We start from the raw sequence: 18,683 nt of genomic DNA on the forward strand, positions 1-18,683 counted from the left end.
CTTTACTCTTTACTCTTTACTCTTTACTCTTTACTCTTCACTCTTTACTCTTTACTCTTTACTCTTTACTCTTTACTCTTTACTCTTTACTCTTTACTCTTTACTCTTTACTCTTTACTCTTTACTCTTTACTCTTTACTCTTTACTCTTTACTCTTTACTCTTTACTCTTTACTCTTTATTTTTTACTCTTTACTCTTTACTCTTTACTCTTCACTCTTTACTCTTTACTCTTTACTCTTTACTCTTTACTCTTTACTCTTTACTCTTTACTCTTTACTCTTTACTCTTTACTCTTTACTCTTTACTCTTTACTCTTTACTCTTCACTCTTTACTCTTTACTCTTTACTCTTTACTCTTTACTCTTTACTCTTTACTCTTTACTCTTTACTCTTTACTCTTTACTCTTTACTCTTTACTCTTTACTCTTTACTCTTTACTCTTTACTCTTTACTCTTTACTCTTTACTCTTTACTCTTTACTCTTCACTCTTTATCCTTTACTCTTTACTCTATACTCTATACTCTTTACTTTTTACTCTTTACTCTTTACTCTTTACTCTTTACTCTTTACTCTTTACTCTTTACTCTTTACTCTTTACTCTTTACTCTTTACTCTTTACCCTTTACTCTTTACTCTTTACTCTATACTCTATACTCTTTACTCTTTACTCTTTACTCTTTACTCTTTACTCTTTACTCTTTACTCTTTACTCTTTACTCTTTACTCTTTACGCTTTACTTTTTACGCTTTACTGGTTATTGTAAAATCATACAAATACACGGCAGCTTGAAAGGTAAAGAAAGTCAATCGATCAAAAACTGGTTACTTAATGGATCTCTGTAGCTCTACAGCTGCACTGCAAATAAATTGGAGTTACGGACAATTGAAAACTATCTAAATTTTTTTATAATTCGTTACGGATCCGCTGTATTCCATAGAGAAAGCTACCTTATGAAGCGTTTTGCCTCCTGAAGTCGATATTGATGGATGCTGTGACAGCTGATTTATGCATCTAATAACTATGCCAAGACACGTCAACGGGGCGGCGCAAAAGTCGCACCTAATAAAATGATCAGCACGGCAGCGTGTTTAATTATCGCCTCTTGAGAGGTTCGAGTGTTATATGACCTAACGGTTATTTAAGAGTATGCTAATTAATTGTCTTCCAATTTGCGATATTCTCCATAACAACGATTGACATACCATTTAGTTTTATTTCGCCATTGGCAAATATAACATTGTTGGGTTGAAGCAAGGATATTACCCTGGCATCAGTTTACAGTTTATCGCACTCGTGAAAATAAAAATGGTAGATAAAACGCTCAATTATACATGTTTGTTATTTGAAAAGTATTTCATGTTCTCACATCATGGTTTGTATATTGCAAATGCAAATGAGAAATAGATCATCCACGTATCTACGATAAGCTGATCCGCACCACGTCCCCCCTCCCCTGTTAGCACATTCGAGAAAGCTTAGCTCGGTTAAAGTACAAAAAACTTGCACAAGCGCTGCTACTCTCCCACAGATAAATTATTTAATAAATGAACTTTTGAACGCATTCGCCGCGTCGCGTACGTATTACGTAGATTCACATGTGGCCGCCCCGTGCAAAGTCTGCGAAAGTGAGAGGATGTGTGGTATTTATTCTGCATCTTCTCATGCACCATATTCGATGCGAACTTGGTTCAACGTTCAACAGCTCTCGTACAAATAATGACTAATGTTAGCATCCAAGACGGTCTTTGAAAGGTAAACGAATTTCCACAGTTTGCTTTTTAAATGGTAATCTAACGGATTAACGAAAACTAGTTACCGAGTTGGACGGTTGCATAAACTGACCAAAAATGTTATACGGATAGATGGATTTATAAGCGGAAAAATAATACGACTTAAATTATTACTTTCAATTTATCTTTATAGTACTTCTAGTTCGCAGCTCGCAATTGCAAACATCATAATTTACGCACTAGCGTGTTAATGCTAGAGGAACATCAATTTGCCGGTAAACTGTTTGGAGACTCGAGATGATGGACAAAAAACCGCTTGCGAAAACAAAACACATAAATCAAGTGCATCCACATCCATTCTTGCAGCGCAAACCGCTTTCTGCAGACTGCTTCTTTCTCTGCAGAGGCCATCATATAATTATCTGGGTTCGTGCTTCACCTCGATACCAGATCACCTCCGAGGCGACCCAGAGATGCAATCCAATTGATCGTGGTCGAGCCTCTTTTGTTTTCAAGGTCAGCCATAATATGCTCGATGGATCGAGATGATCTTGGAACTGGCCGCTGACGGCCCTGCTTCGTATACGCCACTGTGGAAATGGATATCAGAATATGCACACGTATGATGCAATCGCCGTTGTGTCGATGCATCCAAGTCGAAAGAAAAGGTATTGACACCATTAGTGGACCTTTCCTGCGTTGTAAATCTTATTTCAATACTTCACATTTAATACAAGGCAAATGATGAACTTAGGTGCAATTATATTTTGTTATTTGCAAAGCCTTGACGTTGCAATTATAAAACATAAACTCCCGTGGCACTTTGAAGTATTATCATGATAAACTTCAATCAGCGTTGATTTCTAGTAACAATGAATTTAAAAGTAGAAAATTCTAGGATCCTTTTTTCCATTTTACTAGGTAGATGGCAGGAGGAGTTACGTCATTCTCTTAGTTTTTATCATTTTGTTGTGAAATTGTTAAAGTATTAAACAAAATCGCAATCATATCGCTACTACACTCACACCGTGTTGGATTAATCAGTTCGCATTTTTCAAACGCTTATTCTTATATCAAATTCAAATCAAATTCTATGTGGGATGAAAAAAGGAAGAAAGCTTTAAATAAAACCAACAGATTTTGTTCTAATGTTCGACATTTTTTATTAAAAATGGATTTCTATGGCTTTTTTTAAACACTTTCAGTTACTCACGAACCAAAGTTCTGCTTTGGTTGTATTTTGAAATCTGAAAATGTTATTTATTCAGAAATTTTAGGACCAACAAATCTAGGTATAGGTAAAGTGTAGATATTTATACCCTAGTCCTTGATATTTAACCGTTTAACTGGTTCAACCGGTCACCCGCTGGATCATATAGTCGTTTGCAGGTAATCGCTGTATAGCTGGATTGCTTTGGCACCTCATAGTACTTATTTCTTATGTAAGGGCGAAAACGGTTCACAATGTTGTCGTAGAAGCGGTACAGCGGTACCACCAGAGGTATAATACATTTGTTCTTTAAACATAGATAAAAATTAATCTTCGGTTTCGTTTAAAAAAAAAAAAACAAATGACAAACGTTTTTCCTGAAGCTGTTAGTTCTGTTTGTGTTTTTGTATTCAACTAATTCAAAAGTAACGGTCCGTAAATTCACATCTTTTTATCAAGAATGGGTTTTATATTTACTCTTATGATGCAGCCTTCTAATTTCAAAAATATCTTTTAATTTCTTTTGCTTGGGTACTTGACAGAGAGGTAGTTTCCATGTGGTAAATCATGCGGCTCAAAGATGCAATTTTATGGTAAAGGATATAATTCAAACTGTTAAATAATACTTGTTTGGTATTTGTGGTTTCTTTAATATCTTCAATTCTGAATCCGAAGGCTTTCTTCTAATACCAGGGTGTCTACAGGGTCCGGCAATCGAAGTGCTACATTGAAACAAACAGATAAACCATCAAAACAAAGACATTTTATTTCAAATTCATTCATTACCTTTGAAAACATATCAGTTTTTGAAAATTCACTGGACAAGTTCTAGTTCAAGAATTCATCCACCCACCGCAGTCGATCGTGAAACGCATTGCATGAGGTTCACAGGTGTCTAGTGATATTTTATCGCTGGCTGCCGTCAGTTGTCGCTTCAGGATTTCCACAACTTCATATTCGGACTACTTTGTGATAAGGGCGATTCGTTGCCTTATTGTCCAATCTAGTTTCGCTTCAACCACGAAGTAGTCTGTATATTGTGGCGCCAGCACTGAATTAAAGTTCGGAAGTCGGTATTCCGACTTCCGAACTTTCTTCCGACTTTACAAACACATAGAATAACTGCGTGTTCACGGTGTTCACACAACATGAACTGCGGGAATGATTTCAATGTATTTGTTTTTGTAAGCCGAACTGACAGCGCAGTAGCGGCTGAGATGGTTGCAGTGTTGCGAGAACAACAAAAATAAACATCGGAAGTGAGTCTGACTGCCAGATCATCAACGACGGTTTGATCATTTTTATTTAAATGCACAATATTTTTCAGCAAACTTCGTCCTCTAACATACCCTAGACGGCGAAGTACATATACACGAAAGTTCAAACCTTAATCAACCAATGTGTCGCACAAGAAATGCTCTGACTTTGCTCAAAAATGTGCGAGATGCGTAACGCAAGAATTGTACAGTGAATACATTGACAGAGATCGAAGTCAGAATATGTATTATACACACAAAAATCGTGATGGTTCCGTAAACTTCGGTTTCGGGCGAACGATCAGTTTCTGGTGCGCTCAAAAAAACCGTGGTTTATTTTCGTAAGCCGGTACATACGAACGATGCGCCATCCCTGAAAACACGGTCTGCAGCTAAAACAGCTATAATTGATGTTTTTGCCGCAGAATTCACTAATGCTGGTCCAGTAACATCTACGATAGCTGTCCGCGATGGGAAGTGAAAGTCATTGAGGACAAGAACGCTAAGGTAGGACGGGAGGCAATGTACCGACTGGTAATCGGAACAGATAGCCTGCACGCCGTGTCTAATGATAACGGCCATCGGTGCGTAAACTTTGCGGCTTTCCGTCAAATCAAATCGACCACCTTCTAATCTCCAACATCATCAACGTTCGCACCTACCAAAACTTTCGACGGTGTATAACACCCGCCGAAGTCAAACGCCGCGACCAAATATCGAGCAACTGCGGGATGCCGGGGTTGCACAGCAATACGCGCTACAGCTAAAGGCAGCGCCAACCACGGAAGAGCAGCTTGGCGCAGTTACTCTAGAAGATGACTGGGGTAGCACCCGTTCCGCCATAGGTAGCGCTGCTGTAGCACTACAAGGGCTCCGAATCATAGAAATGACTTATTTAACGGCGAATGCAAGCAGTAGGGTAGAACGCAACACCGTACTCTCCCAAATACTATGCCGTCGACTTGCGAAGCATTTCGTTGGGCACTACCAAGCGGGATTCATGGGTGATTGTGCCACCACGGATCAGATATTCGCAGTTCGGCAGGTTATTCAGAAATGCCACGAATACCTACTGTTTAACATTGCTCTGGAAGCTGTCATTAGAAGAGCGAGGATTACCACGAGTGGCACGATATTCCAAAAGTTGGTTCAACTTTTTGGCTTCCTGACGACATCGACGTTGTGGCTCGGACCTTTGTGACAGATGCGTACATCGGACTGAAGGCCGAAGCCAAACGGATTGGACTGGTCATCAATGCATCTACGAAGTACATTAAAGAAAGGGGTTCACGAGAAGACACTGCTAGCCTCCCACCTCAAGCTGGTGGTGATGAAATTAAGGTGGTCGTCGAGTTCGTGGACGAGTTCGTGTCGGCTAACTCCGACAACGATACCAGCAGAAAAATTCATCGGCGCATTATGGCAGGAATACGTGCATTCTTCGGTCTCCGGAGGACGCTCCGATCGAGTAGAATTCGTCGCCGCACCAAGTTAACCATCTACAAGACGCTGATCGGACCGGAAGTCCTCCACGGGCATGAGACATGGACTATGCCTTGGGAAGGATCAACGCGGTCTTGGGGTCTTCGCGCGGAAGGTGTTGCGTACCATCTTCGGAGAACTGCGCCCAATAAACAAATTTGTTGGATAACGGCTTGTGAAGCTGTAGTTCAGCCGAAATCTACTGAATAAAAGTTTTTTAAGCTATAAACCAACAAAATTGTTCGCTGGGTGAATACGGAACGTGAAGAAGGCGAATAAACCACGATCAGCAGGAGCTGCTTGGCGAGCCGTCTATCGTCCACACCGCTAAGATTGGGTGGGCTGGGCATCGACCAGGTGGAAGACAACCTACGGACCCTACGCAGACTTCAGAGCTGGCGAACTGCAGCCATGGACAGAGTGGAGTGGAGACGACTCTTACGTACAGCAAAGGCTACACCACGGCTTGGGACTGTTTAGTAAGGTAAGTAATGGTGCCAGTAACGTAGATCCGAATACGTATGAATAAAACCAGAGTCATAGTTAAATGCAAAATGTTTTAAACAAATCTTGGGTTTGTTTGGGAACCAAAAGGATAATGTCCCCACAGTTTAACGACGTTCAGTAGAATTAGTTTCCGATATGTATTTTGATTGATATTCACCCCTTCTGGAACAAAACCCAGCGGTAGCTGCAGCACGTCAGTATTGGTTCACGATCTCTCTGGCAACCAAATTCTGTCGTTCTGCATATTCACGAGCTGTTGTACGGTGAACAATCCTTCACCCATGCTTGTTTCTACCACACCGAGTATTGATCCTTGGCAGGCGTCACCACAGTAGCTCGACGTCCCTCTCCATACCTTTTTTTGTTTCTAGGTCTAAGTATGGCTGCTAACCGGAACAGTGAAAGAAGAAGTCGATAGCGACATTTTGTGCAAAATAACTAAATTTTTCGTTCAGTGAGACGGCAATGTATGCAGTTTTTCGAGGATGCGAACAATGAACTAGAACTTGGACTAAGAAAAAATTTTCGTCATCCAGGCGGAACTCGAACCGACAATCTTCGATGTCCCGCATTTTGTTTTCACGGTTTTCACCTATTAAACTACTGGGAAGGTAATTTCCCTAAGATCAATATCTAATCACCCTCTAGTATTGGATGCTATTACGGGAGTCACTTAGCGCTCTCAGCTGGTCTCGAGGTACGATGCTGGCCTTTCAAGCCAGCCGTCGTATGTTCGTGTACCGGCTCGGGAGAGACTGTTAGTGTCAGTAGGATCGTGGCGCTAGCCCCGCAATTGTCCTACACTTAACAGTCGGCTGCAAAGTCTGTGTATAATAAACAGAAGGTCGAGTTCCGATACGGAATGTAGTACCATGGCTTTACTTTTTTTACGGGAGTCACTTCACGGTGAAATTAGAGCGAATAAATTCAACCCAATTACGTAAGTAAGAAAAACGTCGCTTCTGCTGTGCAATCTGAGTTATTGGTGTTTATTACGGGAGTCACTTCACGGTGAAATCAGAGTGAAGTGAACAAAATCCTATTACGGGACTCACGTAAGTGAGAAAAACGTCGCGAAGTGACATCTGCCGTGGAATCTGGGTTATTATGAGTGTCATATCAGTGAAGTGAGAACGGAAAAAGCGACGTTTCGCGTGGAATTATTTCACGACCATTTTGAACGGTGAAATGAATCCACGAAGCTGCCATAAGTCTTAAAGTTGATTGATTTGTGATCTAATGGTAAATATTAAATTTATTCTTCAGTAACGAAGCGAATCAGAGTTTGATCCGTGCCTTGATATGGTCAACTTTTCTTTTTTTTGCCTGATGAAAAAAAAATGCAAACTAGTTCAGGAAATTTTCGATACCGAAAAAAAACATTTTTTTGATGCCGAATGTCTTAGAAATGCAGAATACGTCAAGATCTGGTGTTATCTAAAAAAACGGGAAAAAACGACTTTCTGGGACTTGGACATTTTTGAGCTGGGAAACAATCTCATTTTACTTGTCCTATTCTCAATTTCACTTCACTGTCAATCTCACTCCACGGAGGTGATTTTTGTCACCTCACTTGAGGTGGAATCGGGAATAGGTCTAAAAAAGTGAAGTGAGCGTGAGAGTAAAATATATTTCACCGTGAAGTGACTCCCGTATTAAGCACCATTATGACGTCTGGACGAGGGATAAATTTTTCTAAGCCTAAAAGTCACACCTTCTATTCCCGTTCATTTTCGCATCCTCGCAAACTGCATACATTGCCCGCTTTATTAAACTTATTATGAGTGTCATATTACTGAAGTGAAAACAGAAAAAGTGACTATTTGCGTAGAATTATCAGCCAGTGGAAGAATTTATAAATCTTTTGGAAGATTGGCTGACAACTCTTGGAAAACTAAAATACGTAGTTATTAAGTTGAGTTTACTCGACTTTGCATGGGAGACAATTATTTTTCATTTCATGGTAATTTCTACAAACAAACAAAAGGGGCACCGATGGAGAATCCTCTTTCACCTTTCCTATGTGAACTTTTTATGATACATTTGGAAAATAATTTAAAGAAAAAAAACTGTGGATATTTCTTGCATTTTGAAACAGGGGAACTTAGAAAGGTTTTTAGGAATGTTGAATAGTATTCATAAAAACATCCGGTTCACTTCGAAAACTGAACAAAACAACAGTCCCCCCATTTTGGATGTAGTCGTTATTAAAAACTCCAATCACTTTGAATTCGAAATCTTTGGGAAACCCAACCATACAAAACGGGTAATACCTAGCACTTCTAACCACTCCTTCCAACATATAATGGCTGCTTTTTACCGTATGATCCACCGTATAGAACCTGTACCTAGGTAAAAAAACGAAATGGAATATATTTTTGAAATTGGTAAGCAGAATGGATATAATAGAAGAACCATCTAAGCTATTTGTGATAAAAAAAAACGAATCTAACAAAGGAAATCTTATACGCCACTTACACCGCTAACAGAAGATCGGAAAAGAGTAGTTGTTGAATACGATGTTACTTTCACACGTAAACTTCGTAAAAAAATAGGAAATTTGGTATGGAGTTGCTCGCCTCGTCTTCTGTGATAGGGCCCTTTGATACGATATATTCAATAATAATTTATTTTGGTTAAATTCCTTTTACAAATCGAAATATAAATTAAAATGAGAAAAATATTCATCATTATTAGTTTCTCTGCCTCATTCATTGCCACTTGTTAGTAAAAAGTTAAACATTCACACCTGGGAACTCCAGCTAGAAAATTCAATTAGAATCAGCTAGTTAGGAATTAGGATACATACGAGAAATAACAAAAACGGCATTTCGGTACAGCACAGTTATTCTATTACACTCAATTTTCACCAGATTTCCGTTTTGAGAAACTTACAATTACACAGATTTCATGATGGAGCTGCACAATTAAAAACCATAATAAAACACTTAGGACCACCTAGCTGGCAACAATCACTGTGTGAGAAAATGATGGTCGCGCGGAATGCAGATGAATGCATTTGCGCATGCGATACAATTCAATTGAAAAATCATTTCATCAGACGCATTAAGCCCTCAATTGAGTCACTATAGTGGATCCGTACGTCAACTCAACCTACAACTCATTCCTATTCTGCTCACGACGGGTGCAGACAGGTAGCAAAATAATTAAAGAAATCAAGAGTTGTATTCACACAGCCCGCAACACGGACAATGTTGAGCAGGCCGCTCACTTTGTTTCCAATTACGCGCTTCCAAAGCAGTTCACACTACTGTTTTAGATCAAGCATTTATTGTGGTGCTTTGAAATACAAACAATTTTTGGGATGCTCTCTCAATGTCTGTACTCCATGGTAATCACTAGTTTGTACTAGTTTGTAAATTAATTTGCGTTGTTCCACTATGAGAAATACTACTGATAAGAATAAAATACCTGCAGACGAAACATTAAAATAACTTTTGCAATAAAACTTTGAATGAGACGAGTCAACACTGCTTTGTTTTTGTATCTTAGTGTATCTGTTTGGCTACATGATATTTGTTTCGTTGCTGCTTGTTCGCACGATGTGTGTTGCCTTTTCCCAAGTGTTGTTTGATTTGGAATTAATGAACCCTCCTTTAATTTTTTATTGCATACGCTTTTAAACCACGTTATGCAGCTTTTGTCCTAAGAGGTAAACTTTACATTCACAAGACCTATTGTGCTATACCTATCTGGTTGTTAAGTCTGGTGTCTGCCTAACTTGCCGTCTACACGCGGCGCAGTGAAAATCTTTTAGTCATTTTAAAACTCGCGACGATGATACTTATCGGGGTCAAAGTATGAAGTAACAACGACGCGATCACTGAACTTGCGCCCGGTGAGAGCTTGCTGCGCTTTCTGGCAGTCCACAATCGAGTTGAACTCGACAAAGACCTTGCCGCAGCCGGGTACATCGACTCCCTCGATGGGCCGCGGAATCTCCACACTCCGCACCACGCCGTATTTGTTACACTCTTCCTTGATATCCTCCAGGATGTCCTCGTATTCTTCTTCATCCTTCAATTCGTCCGGTGTAACCATATTGAGTAAGCAGAGTACCTCTGTCGGTGGACCTGAGGAACCAACCAGCGAAAGACCTGGGACCTGATGGGGTGAAATAAAAATAAATTTTACAATTACACGATTTACGCACTGAGTTATTACACGTTTGTTACATACCTGAATCTGTACTGGTGCCACGGCGGCCACGTTCGAATTCTTTGCGCCAACGCTGGCTCTTTGTACAATTAGTTTCTTGTCACCAAGTTGCATACCGTTCAATCCGGCAATAGCCTACATTAGACATAATACATATCGTTAACTCCAGTAACATGTACTTGTGACTTATAAATTAAAAATCTTACCTGATCGGTGATACTGTACTCCACATATTCAGCGAAAGCGTAACCTTTGCTTAAACCAGTTGCAGCATCCTTGACCAAGTTAAAGGCCTTTAATTGTCCGAAAGAAAGCAGTAATTCCTTGACCTATTACGTTTGGGAATCATTTGGAACGCAGTGAAAAACACAGAGAAAAAAGCAGAAATATAATTAGTTTCACTTCATAAGTATTATCGTATGTAGATTTATTTAGAATTGATCTTGCGCTAGTGTGCCCTTTGGTTCTTCTGTGAGTTGGCTTACTGGAAAAGATGAAGTCCTTTCCAATAACCAAATATATACTTACCACCAAAGGGCATAGTGTTTCGAACAAACGCGCACGGTTCATTTATCCCTGATCTACATCTCCCTAGCTCGACCCTAATCTTCAAAAACCCTTAGTGGCGGTTCCCCTGAAATTCCCTAACATGTTACGAAAAACACACTATCTACAATGTTCCAACGCCAAGTTCAACCCTTTTTTACTTGGACAGGACAGCTGCTGCAAAGAAAGCATTTTGTAATTCGATCGTGTGTTTGGTAGAACTTGCCTTGCTTGCTTGCTCTTCCGTCGATTTAAACTTTTCAAATTACTGTATTGTTTTCTTGCAAACAACTTATTGGCACACAAGCTTTTTTTTCTAACGAGCTTTCAAATTTGCCTAAACAAGTTGTGTGTAGAGCCTTCGTAGCCGGACAGTGACCGAGACATAGCCAGCCCGAACCGACTCAAGCATCTACAAACGTTGACATGAAAACGAAAAAAGAAGAAAAATATGAATCAGTAACGGAGTTTTCTTTAACGTTTCTGGTATTTGCTAGAAAAAGTCGTACGCATTTCATTTGTGGCTGAAAATTGAAAAGCTGCAAATAAAAGGAAACGGACGATGGAAACCTGAAAGGCTGAAAACAAGAACATCTACTGCCGTTTCGCTAGATGGCATAAACTTTCTGTTCAGATGAAAATATTTTGGCAATAGCGCTAGCTGAAATAAGGAAGAAAGGTTTCCTGCAAAATGAAAATGATACAACGACACCATTCTTTCGCAATGATGCGAATATCCGTAGAATACTTCTTGTTGCACACTGCTGGATGCGGCTTAGCTGTCAAAAGTTAGGAGTACAAAACACTTTCCTGAAAAAACTGTCACAAGAAATCGCTCGCCTTTCGTTTTTTTTTTTTTTGCACAACTCGCTGTAAAAGCTGCAATAGGGGAGTGAAACTTTGTGTGCGCTAGATTGAAATCGATTGGGATACCGAGTTGTTGAAATTGAGATACTTTAATGTATAATGTATTAGTATGCATTTTGTGAGCTAATCCGATTTTGCCGGAAAAAACATCACATCAAACTTAAGACACCTTCGTGGAACACATTTTTTTCTTCCTTAGATTTTCCTCTAACATTTCATCAAATCTGTTCAAACATTACAACAATCTATTCCACAATTATACTCAAGTAAATTCAATGGTTGAGCAAAAACATATATTTTCTTTTAACGTGCATAAACCGTACAAAAGAAGGTGAAAGATTTAATTTTAAATGAAATATCCAATCTTCAGTGTTGAGCAGATATTCGCTTCAATTCGATTAAGCGTTTCCACTCAATTTAAGGCAGATTAGCGTAGCAGGTTGCTTCATTAACTGTACAACTCAGTTAGAGAATAATCCTCACAGATTCTTTAATATTAGCAAAAAAAAACAACGCGGAAATCTAGCACTCCTTTTTTTAAGTAAAAGGATTTTGTTTTTTTAGATACGCTTTGTATCAGTCACTGCTTTTATAATGAATTGTTTCAATTTTTTCATGACTGTACAAAAAAGGTAGCAAATCTATGTGTAACAATCAGTGACGCAAAGCTTTTCGGTTAGGCTATTATTAGTTAGAGATGCTGGGGGAGCCGCAAGGTTAGAGACAAGTGGGTATTCATATGTTAAAATTTTACTAAGACCGCTTGGAGTCAAAACAAACACTTTCTTTACAGTGAATCCCTAGATGACTTCCTCAGTCATGGACATTTTATAATTGGTAATACTGACAAACACCAGGGCAGTATTACAAAATCTCGTAATAGGTAATTTCTACATCTTAAAACTATGTATAAACTATATTTCCATGATTGTCACGAAAGTTTAGCTTGGATAATCCTTTTGATCAACCCAATAAAATTTAAACAATGATGATTTAACGGTTCATTCAACAACTCATGAATAATAAACCACTGAAGATTTGGAACTCATTTCAACAAAACCATATCCCAAATCCATCCCAAAACAAATGGTGCACTTGTTTGCAAACATTAGCAGGAGTCAAAGCAGAAACCTCCGCAGTAATGTTGCAATAGGAAGCTGAAAACAACCCTGCAATAGACAAAGAACGTACACCAGTTGTGTGTCCTCTAAAGCCCAACACCTAGGAACAATATGAACCATTTCTCATTATTAAACCGGAGCAAAGAGCCACTGGCAGAACAACTTACCTGGTCCTCATTCAAATAGTTAGGCAAACCGCCGATAAAGATCTTGTGGGGCGAATCCGGTACCACCGTGCTTATGACGCCGGAGAATTTTTCTACAATGAAACATGAATTTGTTAAACTTATTACACTATTTGCGATTTTCGCAAACTAACCTGGCACAGCGATGGCGGCAGAATCGGTCATACCGGGCATCGGTTGATAATCGTGCGGTCGGCGAATCTTCAAACTTTGTCCTTTGAAGTTGATACCGTCGAAAGCCATTGCCTGGGTGGTTTCATCGATAGAACGAAACTCGAGGAAAGCAAAATTTTTATCCAAATTTATCTGGCAGGCTAGTACCGGATTGCCGGCTGCTTGTGCCAATCCCGATAGATGCATTTGTTGGTTGAAGAATTCCATCATTTCCTCCTCCGTTACACCGAACGGAATGTTTCCAACGTACAGTCGTCGCGCCTGTCGGGTTATCGTTGAACCCACAACCGGAACAGCAGCTTGCGGCGTATCAGCTACGATATTTGCAGGAATTTGGCCAGCCGCTTGCATAGCCTTATACTGAAGAGGCGTGATGTGTTCGAAACCTGGTGGAGGAACGTCCCAGTATAGAGAAGGCTTCCTCCGGCGAGAACGTCCCTTCCGATACGGTGATCTCGACCGGGAACGCCCTTTTCGTTCCCCACGGCTTCGACTGCGACGTCGTTCACGGGAACGTGACCTGGAGCGGTGACGACGACCGCGTTCGCGATCGTTGTTACGGTCATTATTACGATCTGAAATGTTTCGATTAAAATATAGCTTATGACGTTACTATCGATTCGATAGAGAAGCCATCGAAGAATGCTTGCGGTTGGGAATAACGCCAAAGAAAAAACGCGAAAATCATTTCCTATACTTACCCATTATCGCAATAGATGGTTTTATTTCTTCCTACAACGGTAGTTTAACTGATTCTTGCAAATATTGCCTGATTCCCTGCAAATTTTAGAAAATAAACCCGTTTTCGTGATTGAAACGCAGTTTTCACTCGCGATGCCGATAACCAAAATGAAGGCAATTCTGAATTTTGCAGGTGAAATGTGTAAAGAGCATAGAGGTGAGTATAGATGTCAAATTAGTTGTCAACAAGGGTTGCCAGTAGGTTTCGAATCTGTAATCTGCACTGAATCCCACTGTACCAAGTAATCATTTATTTGTTACTAGTTGAACGTTCCCGGCGATGCTCGGGATCAAAGGTTTCAAAATTGAGAATCAATTTTTATATTTCATAGATGCATTAGCACAACTCACTTCAAAAATATTTCGCATCGTTTACAGTGCTTCCACAATTATGGGTCAGCTACAATTATGGGTCACTTTTACACAAATACGTCCATTCTCATGAAACCGAACAATTTTCATTGGCAGTGGTATTTTTTATAACTCAATTGTAACCCTATTCATACGATTGAAATGAAAATGTTACTAAAAATAATAATTCTGCTCGTTGCAATAAGTGAATCACCCATAATTGTAGTAATGATACGTTTTGCGGTGCACAATTGTGGGTCAGTCCATGTTTTGGGTATTTTTTGATTACTTTTGCATGAGAATACATCACGACCTAATAAAATAACTTATAATAAAGCTTTAACAACCATAAAATAACTTTTGTGATGGATTATGATGATTTTATAAACTAAATGATCTTGAATGCCAAAAGTGACCCATAATTGTGTCCTTTGCTAAGCAAGTACTATTTTTCTTCTTAACCGATTGGAACGCATCAGCTGCAGTGAAACAAATTGTCGATCGAAAGTATACATCAGAATACAGAAATGGAAAGTGAAACATTCATAGTTGATAACTTTCCCGATTTTATATTCATTTTTCAACATTTAGGCAACACGTTAACTGACCCATAATTGTAGAGGGACTGTACATCAATATTCTAAGAACGCACAGAACGTAAACTTGAAGTCACCATTTAGAATTTCGAAATGACGTATGGAGTTCCACTTTCGGAAGTATTGAAATTGTTGGTCAAATACCACTTTAGACTATTTTCCTTAAACCTGGCCATTCCACAATCGTTTACAGTAAAACCATGGGCGCAACTAAGGAAAATTTCTAGAGGGGGCTAGTTTTCATGTATGAAATTTAAAAAAAAACGGAAAAAGGAGTTTTAATATGCTTATTTAATAACGCTTAAAATAGTGTCGTAACAGCAGAAAAAATCACTTCGGGATAGAATCTCCGAAGATGTACTGAATATCTTGAACACAGCGTCAACGCCAACCTCTTTCAGCAACACTGATTTGATATTGAGGAGAGCCAGGTTTGGTAAATGGCTGGGCAGTGCTTTTTAACAGCACACCCGTACTAGCTGGAATAAAATAGACCCCAGTGTGGTTCAAGTCATAATGCCCTATTCCTACCTCCACGTGTTACCGACTGTGATACGAGCAACCAAGAGAAAACCGGTGAACCGGTGGGAACTTGGTCGTATGCTGACAGGAAAGGGGTAGTTGTTCTCCTTAGAGAGCAGCTTGTCTGAACCCCACAGGCTAGGGGCGGCTCAAACAGCGACTGATCCGGACCGAACGGCTGAACTATGAAATGCGGTATCTCGCCAGCTACACCTATACCCCGTCGCGAGACTAGGCATCGCAGCACTGATAAGGCAGCACACTAAAATAAACATACTACGAAGAATCAAGAATTCAAAACGAACCGGAACAATAGGCAATGACCCAGCCGCCGAAATAAGGACGACGATGAGAAGCTCGGTACATGTAACAGTAGATCGCTCAACGCCCCGGATGTCGACTGGATTCCGCTGGATCAGCTAGAATCCCGCCATTCGACATCGTTGCGCTCCAGGAGCTTTGCCTGAAAGGAGAGAAGGTAAGGTGGATTTGTGACCGCAAGGCACAGTACCACCAAAGCGGTGGCACAACCAATGAGCTTGGTAGCGGTTTTATAGTGCTGTGCAGGATGCAGAGTCGTGTGATGAAGTGGCAGGCAATCAGCGACAGGTTGTGTTTGTTGAGAATAAAAGACTGGTTCTACAACTACACTATTCTCAATGTGCACTGCCCTCACGAAGGAAGACCTGATGCAGAAAAAGGAACGTTCTACGCACAGCTCGAGAAACTTTACGATAGCTGCTCGCGTAGAGACATCAAGATCGTCATTGGGGACATGAACAGAAGGAAAAACTTATATAAGTCGGTGTTCGACCTGCACAGCCTGTACACCGTAACGAACGACAACGGCCAGCTATGCACCAACTTCGCAGCTTCCCACGGGCTGGCAGTCCAAAGTCCCTTCTTTCCTCGACCAACGTACAGCAAAACAATTGACCACGTTCTCATCGACGGCCCGTTCTTCACAGACATTACATACGTACGCACCAATAACCGTGCTGATCGGACATGACTACTTCAATACAAAAAACTACAAAACTCTGATATAACCGGTAGTCCTCTAGGGAAGTCCTCTTGGTGTTTTCGAACGGAAGGTGCTGTGGACTATCTACGGTGGAGTACAAACGGACGAGTACAAACGTTTTTCCTGAACATCAAACGTTTTTCCTGAACATCAACTAACATTTCAACGAAATAAGAATCACATATAACCGCTTTGAATTTTGATTTAGAGACGAAATAAGCATAAAATGCCAAAATTTTGCATGTTTTACGTAGTTTTGTGAATAATATCTCAAGTTTTAGTGATCTGATACTAAAAGTTTTTCCTCAAATTTCTTTTCTGGACAATGACAAACATTTAAATAAAAAAAGAATCATATGTCATTGCTTTAAATTTTGATTTAGAGGCAAATTTAGCAAAAAAAAGTTATTATTTTGCATGTTTTACGTAGTTTTGTGAATAATATCTCAAGTTTTAGTGATCAGATACTATAAATTTTTCCTCAAATTTCTTTTGTGGACAATGACAAACATCTTAATTAAAAAAGAATCATATGTCATCGCTTTAAATTTTGATTTAGAGGCAAATTTAGCAAAAAAAAGTCATTATTTTGCATGTTTTACGTAGTTACTGTACACCTCAGAGACGAAGCGTTACGGAATTCCATTTTTATATAGTAGATTGGAAACCTCACATACCTTCACTTAATTTTTAATCTAGTTCTTTTAATTCATATTATGTGTGTACATGTGTACTTTATATGAAAACTAGATGACATTTATTAGGACGTGGGAACACTTTCTATCTGTCAAACTGAAAAAAATGAATAACTCTGCAGTAGTTAAATTTTGGCCATATGCGTAGAAGAATTTGTTCATCAAATCGGGTTCTCTATCACCCCTTAAAGGATTTTAAGTGAGCTCCCCAACAGCCTGTATGTTGTCGATTGACGCCATGCTGTTAAAAAAAAGGACAGGTAAGTTCACTCGGTTAACACACAGACTTTTACTCTCCATTATTAATTTTCACCTAACATAACACTTATCAAACGATACTTATTTCACCTTGAAATAATTTAAATATCTTTCTATTATTTGTATTACTCATTTATTTTCATGTAACATAACTTATCAAATAGCACTTATTGCTAGGGGTAAGACAGTATTGATATATTGCGAAATATTTCCAATATTAAATATTAAAAAGTATTTACCGTTCCATTTTCGGGCACCCCTCTATCTATATCATAGCTAATTGCCGTTATATCACGCGTTACATTATCATTATCGAGAATGTCAATCGACAGAAAAACGATCAATATCAAAATATATCCACCATTATCGTGTAATTTTATCAAAATATTTTTCATGATAATAAATGTGTCTAGCTCCTAGACTTATTGGGCTTTTTGTGCGTAAAGCATAGTTTACAGTTCCAAGCGAAGTGAAAAATTCGACAAGTGAAAGGCGTAAATTTTCGCTTGCAAAATCTGTCGTGAAAACCCGTTTGTAGAACACGTAGGTATTTCACCAGCCTACAGTTTACAGTTTAAGTGAAGCGAAATTCACGTGTTTACACTCCGAGCGAAGCGAAAATTGGCTGCAACTGACAGAATATAAACGCACGCCAGTTTTCGCTTGCTGCTGCTTTTTTAAATAGCGTTTGCATGCGTGAAAAAAGTAAACCCTAGTGAAAAACATGAGATCCACAACCTTCGATTTCGCTAGATCGAATTGGTTTACAGCTCCAAGCGAAGTGAATTTTTACCGGTTGCATTTTTCACGAGCGTGGAAAAATGAACATTTTGTATGAGATTTTCACTTCGCTTGGAACTCTAAATAGGGCTTAAGCAGATAAAAGTCAAGTGATTTTCAGATGTAAAAATAATGTTTTTTTGGGCAGTATATTCAAGATGTCGAATGTTGCAGATAGGGTGCAAGAAAATTTGGCATTTTCCAAGGATTCCTTGCAAGTTTTACAACGTAAGTCTATTGAAATTATGTAAATTAGGAAATAAATTAAATTTATTTAAGAGTAGGGAACTCAGCTGTTTGAATTTCTAGTGTGTTCGGACGATTTCAAAAAAGTTCAGAGCAAAGTTCCGTTGAAAGGAATAAAGACAAGATGTTCAAACACATCGATGAATGCGCAATGTAAGTTTTATTTTCCTGATTACTGTGAATCAAATTAATCTCCTCAATCAATCTGT

The 18,683-nt window shown here is 39.2% G+C and overlaps 1 protein-coding gene across 1 annotated transcript; it reads right to left on the reverse strand.

Annotated features, from left to right (window-relative positions):
• Positions 1-9,018: 9,018 nt before the first annotated feature.
• On the reverse strand, positions 9,019-14,128 carry LOC129730213 (splicing factor U2AF 50 kDa subunit). Its single transcript, XM_055689365.1, has 6 exons — positions 13,963-14,128; positions 13,222-13,836; positions 13,070-13,161; positions 10,575-10,697; positions 10,390-10,503; positions 9,019-10,314 (listed from the first exon to the last, which is right to left on the reverse strand). Exons 1-6 carry the CDS (start codon positions 13,964-13,966, stop codon positions 9,973-9,975), a joined length of 1,290 nt encoding a protein of 429 aa, XP_055545340.1. The 5' UTR covers positions 13,967-14,128; the 3' UTR covers positions 9,019-9,972.
• Positions 14,129-18,683: the final 4,555 nt, after the last annotated feature.

This window comes from Wyeomyia smithii, chromosome 3 (assembly GCF_029784165.1).
Source record: "Wyeomyia smithii strain HCP4-BCI-WySm-NY-G18 chromosome 3, ASM2978416v1, whole genome shotgun sequence".
Lineage (NCBI taxonomy): Eukaryota > Metazoa > Arthropoda > Insecta > Diptera > Culicidae > Wyeomyia > Wyeomyia smithii.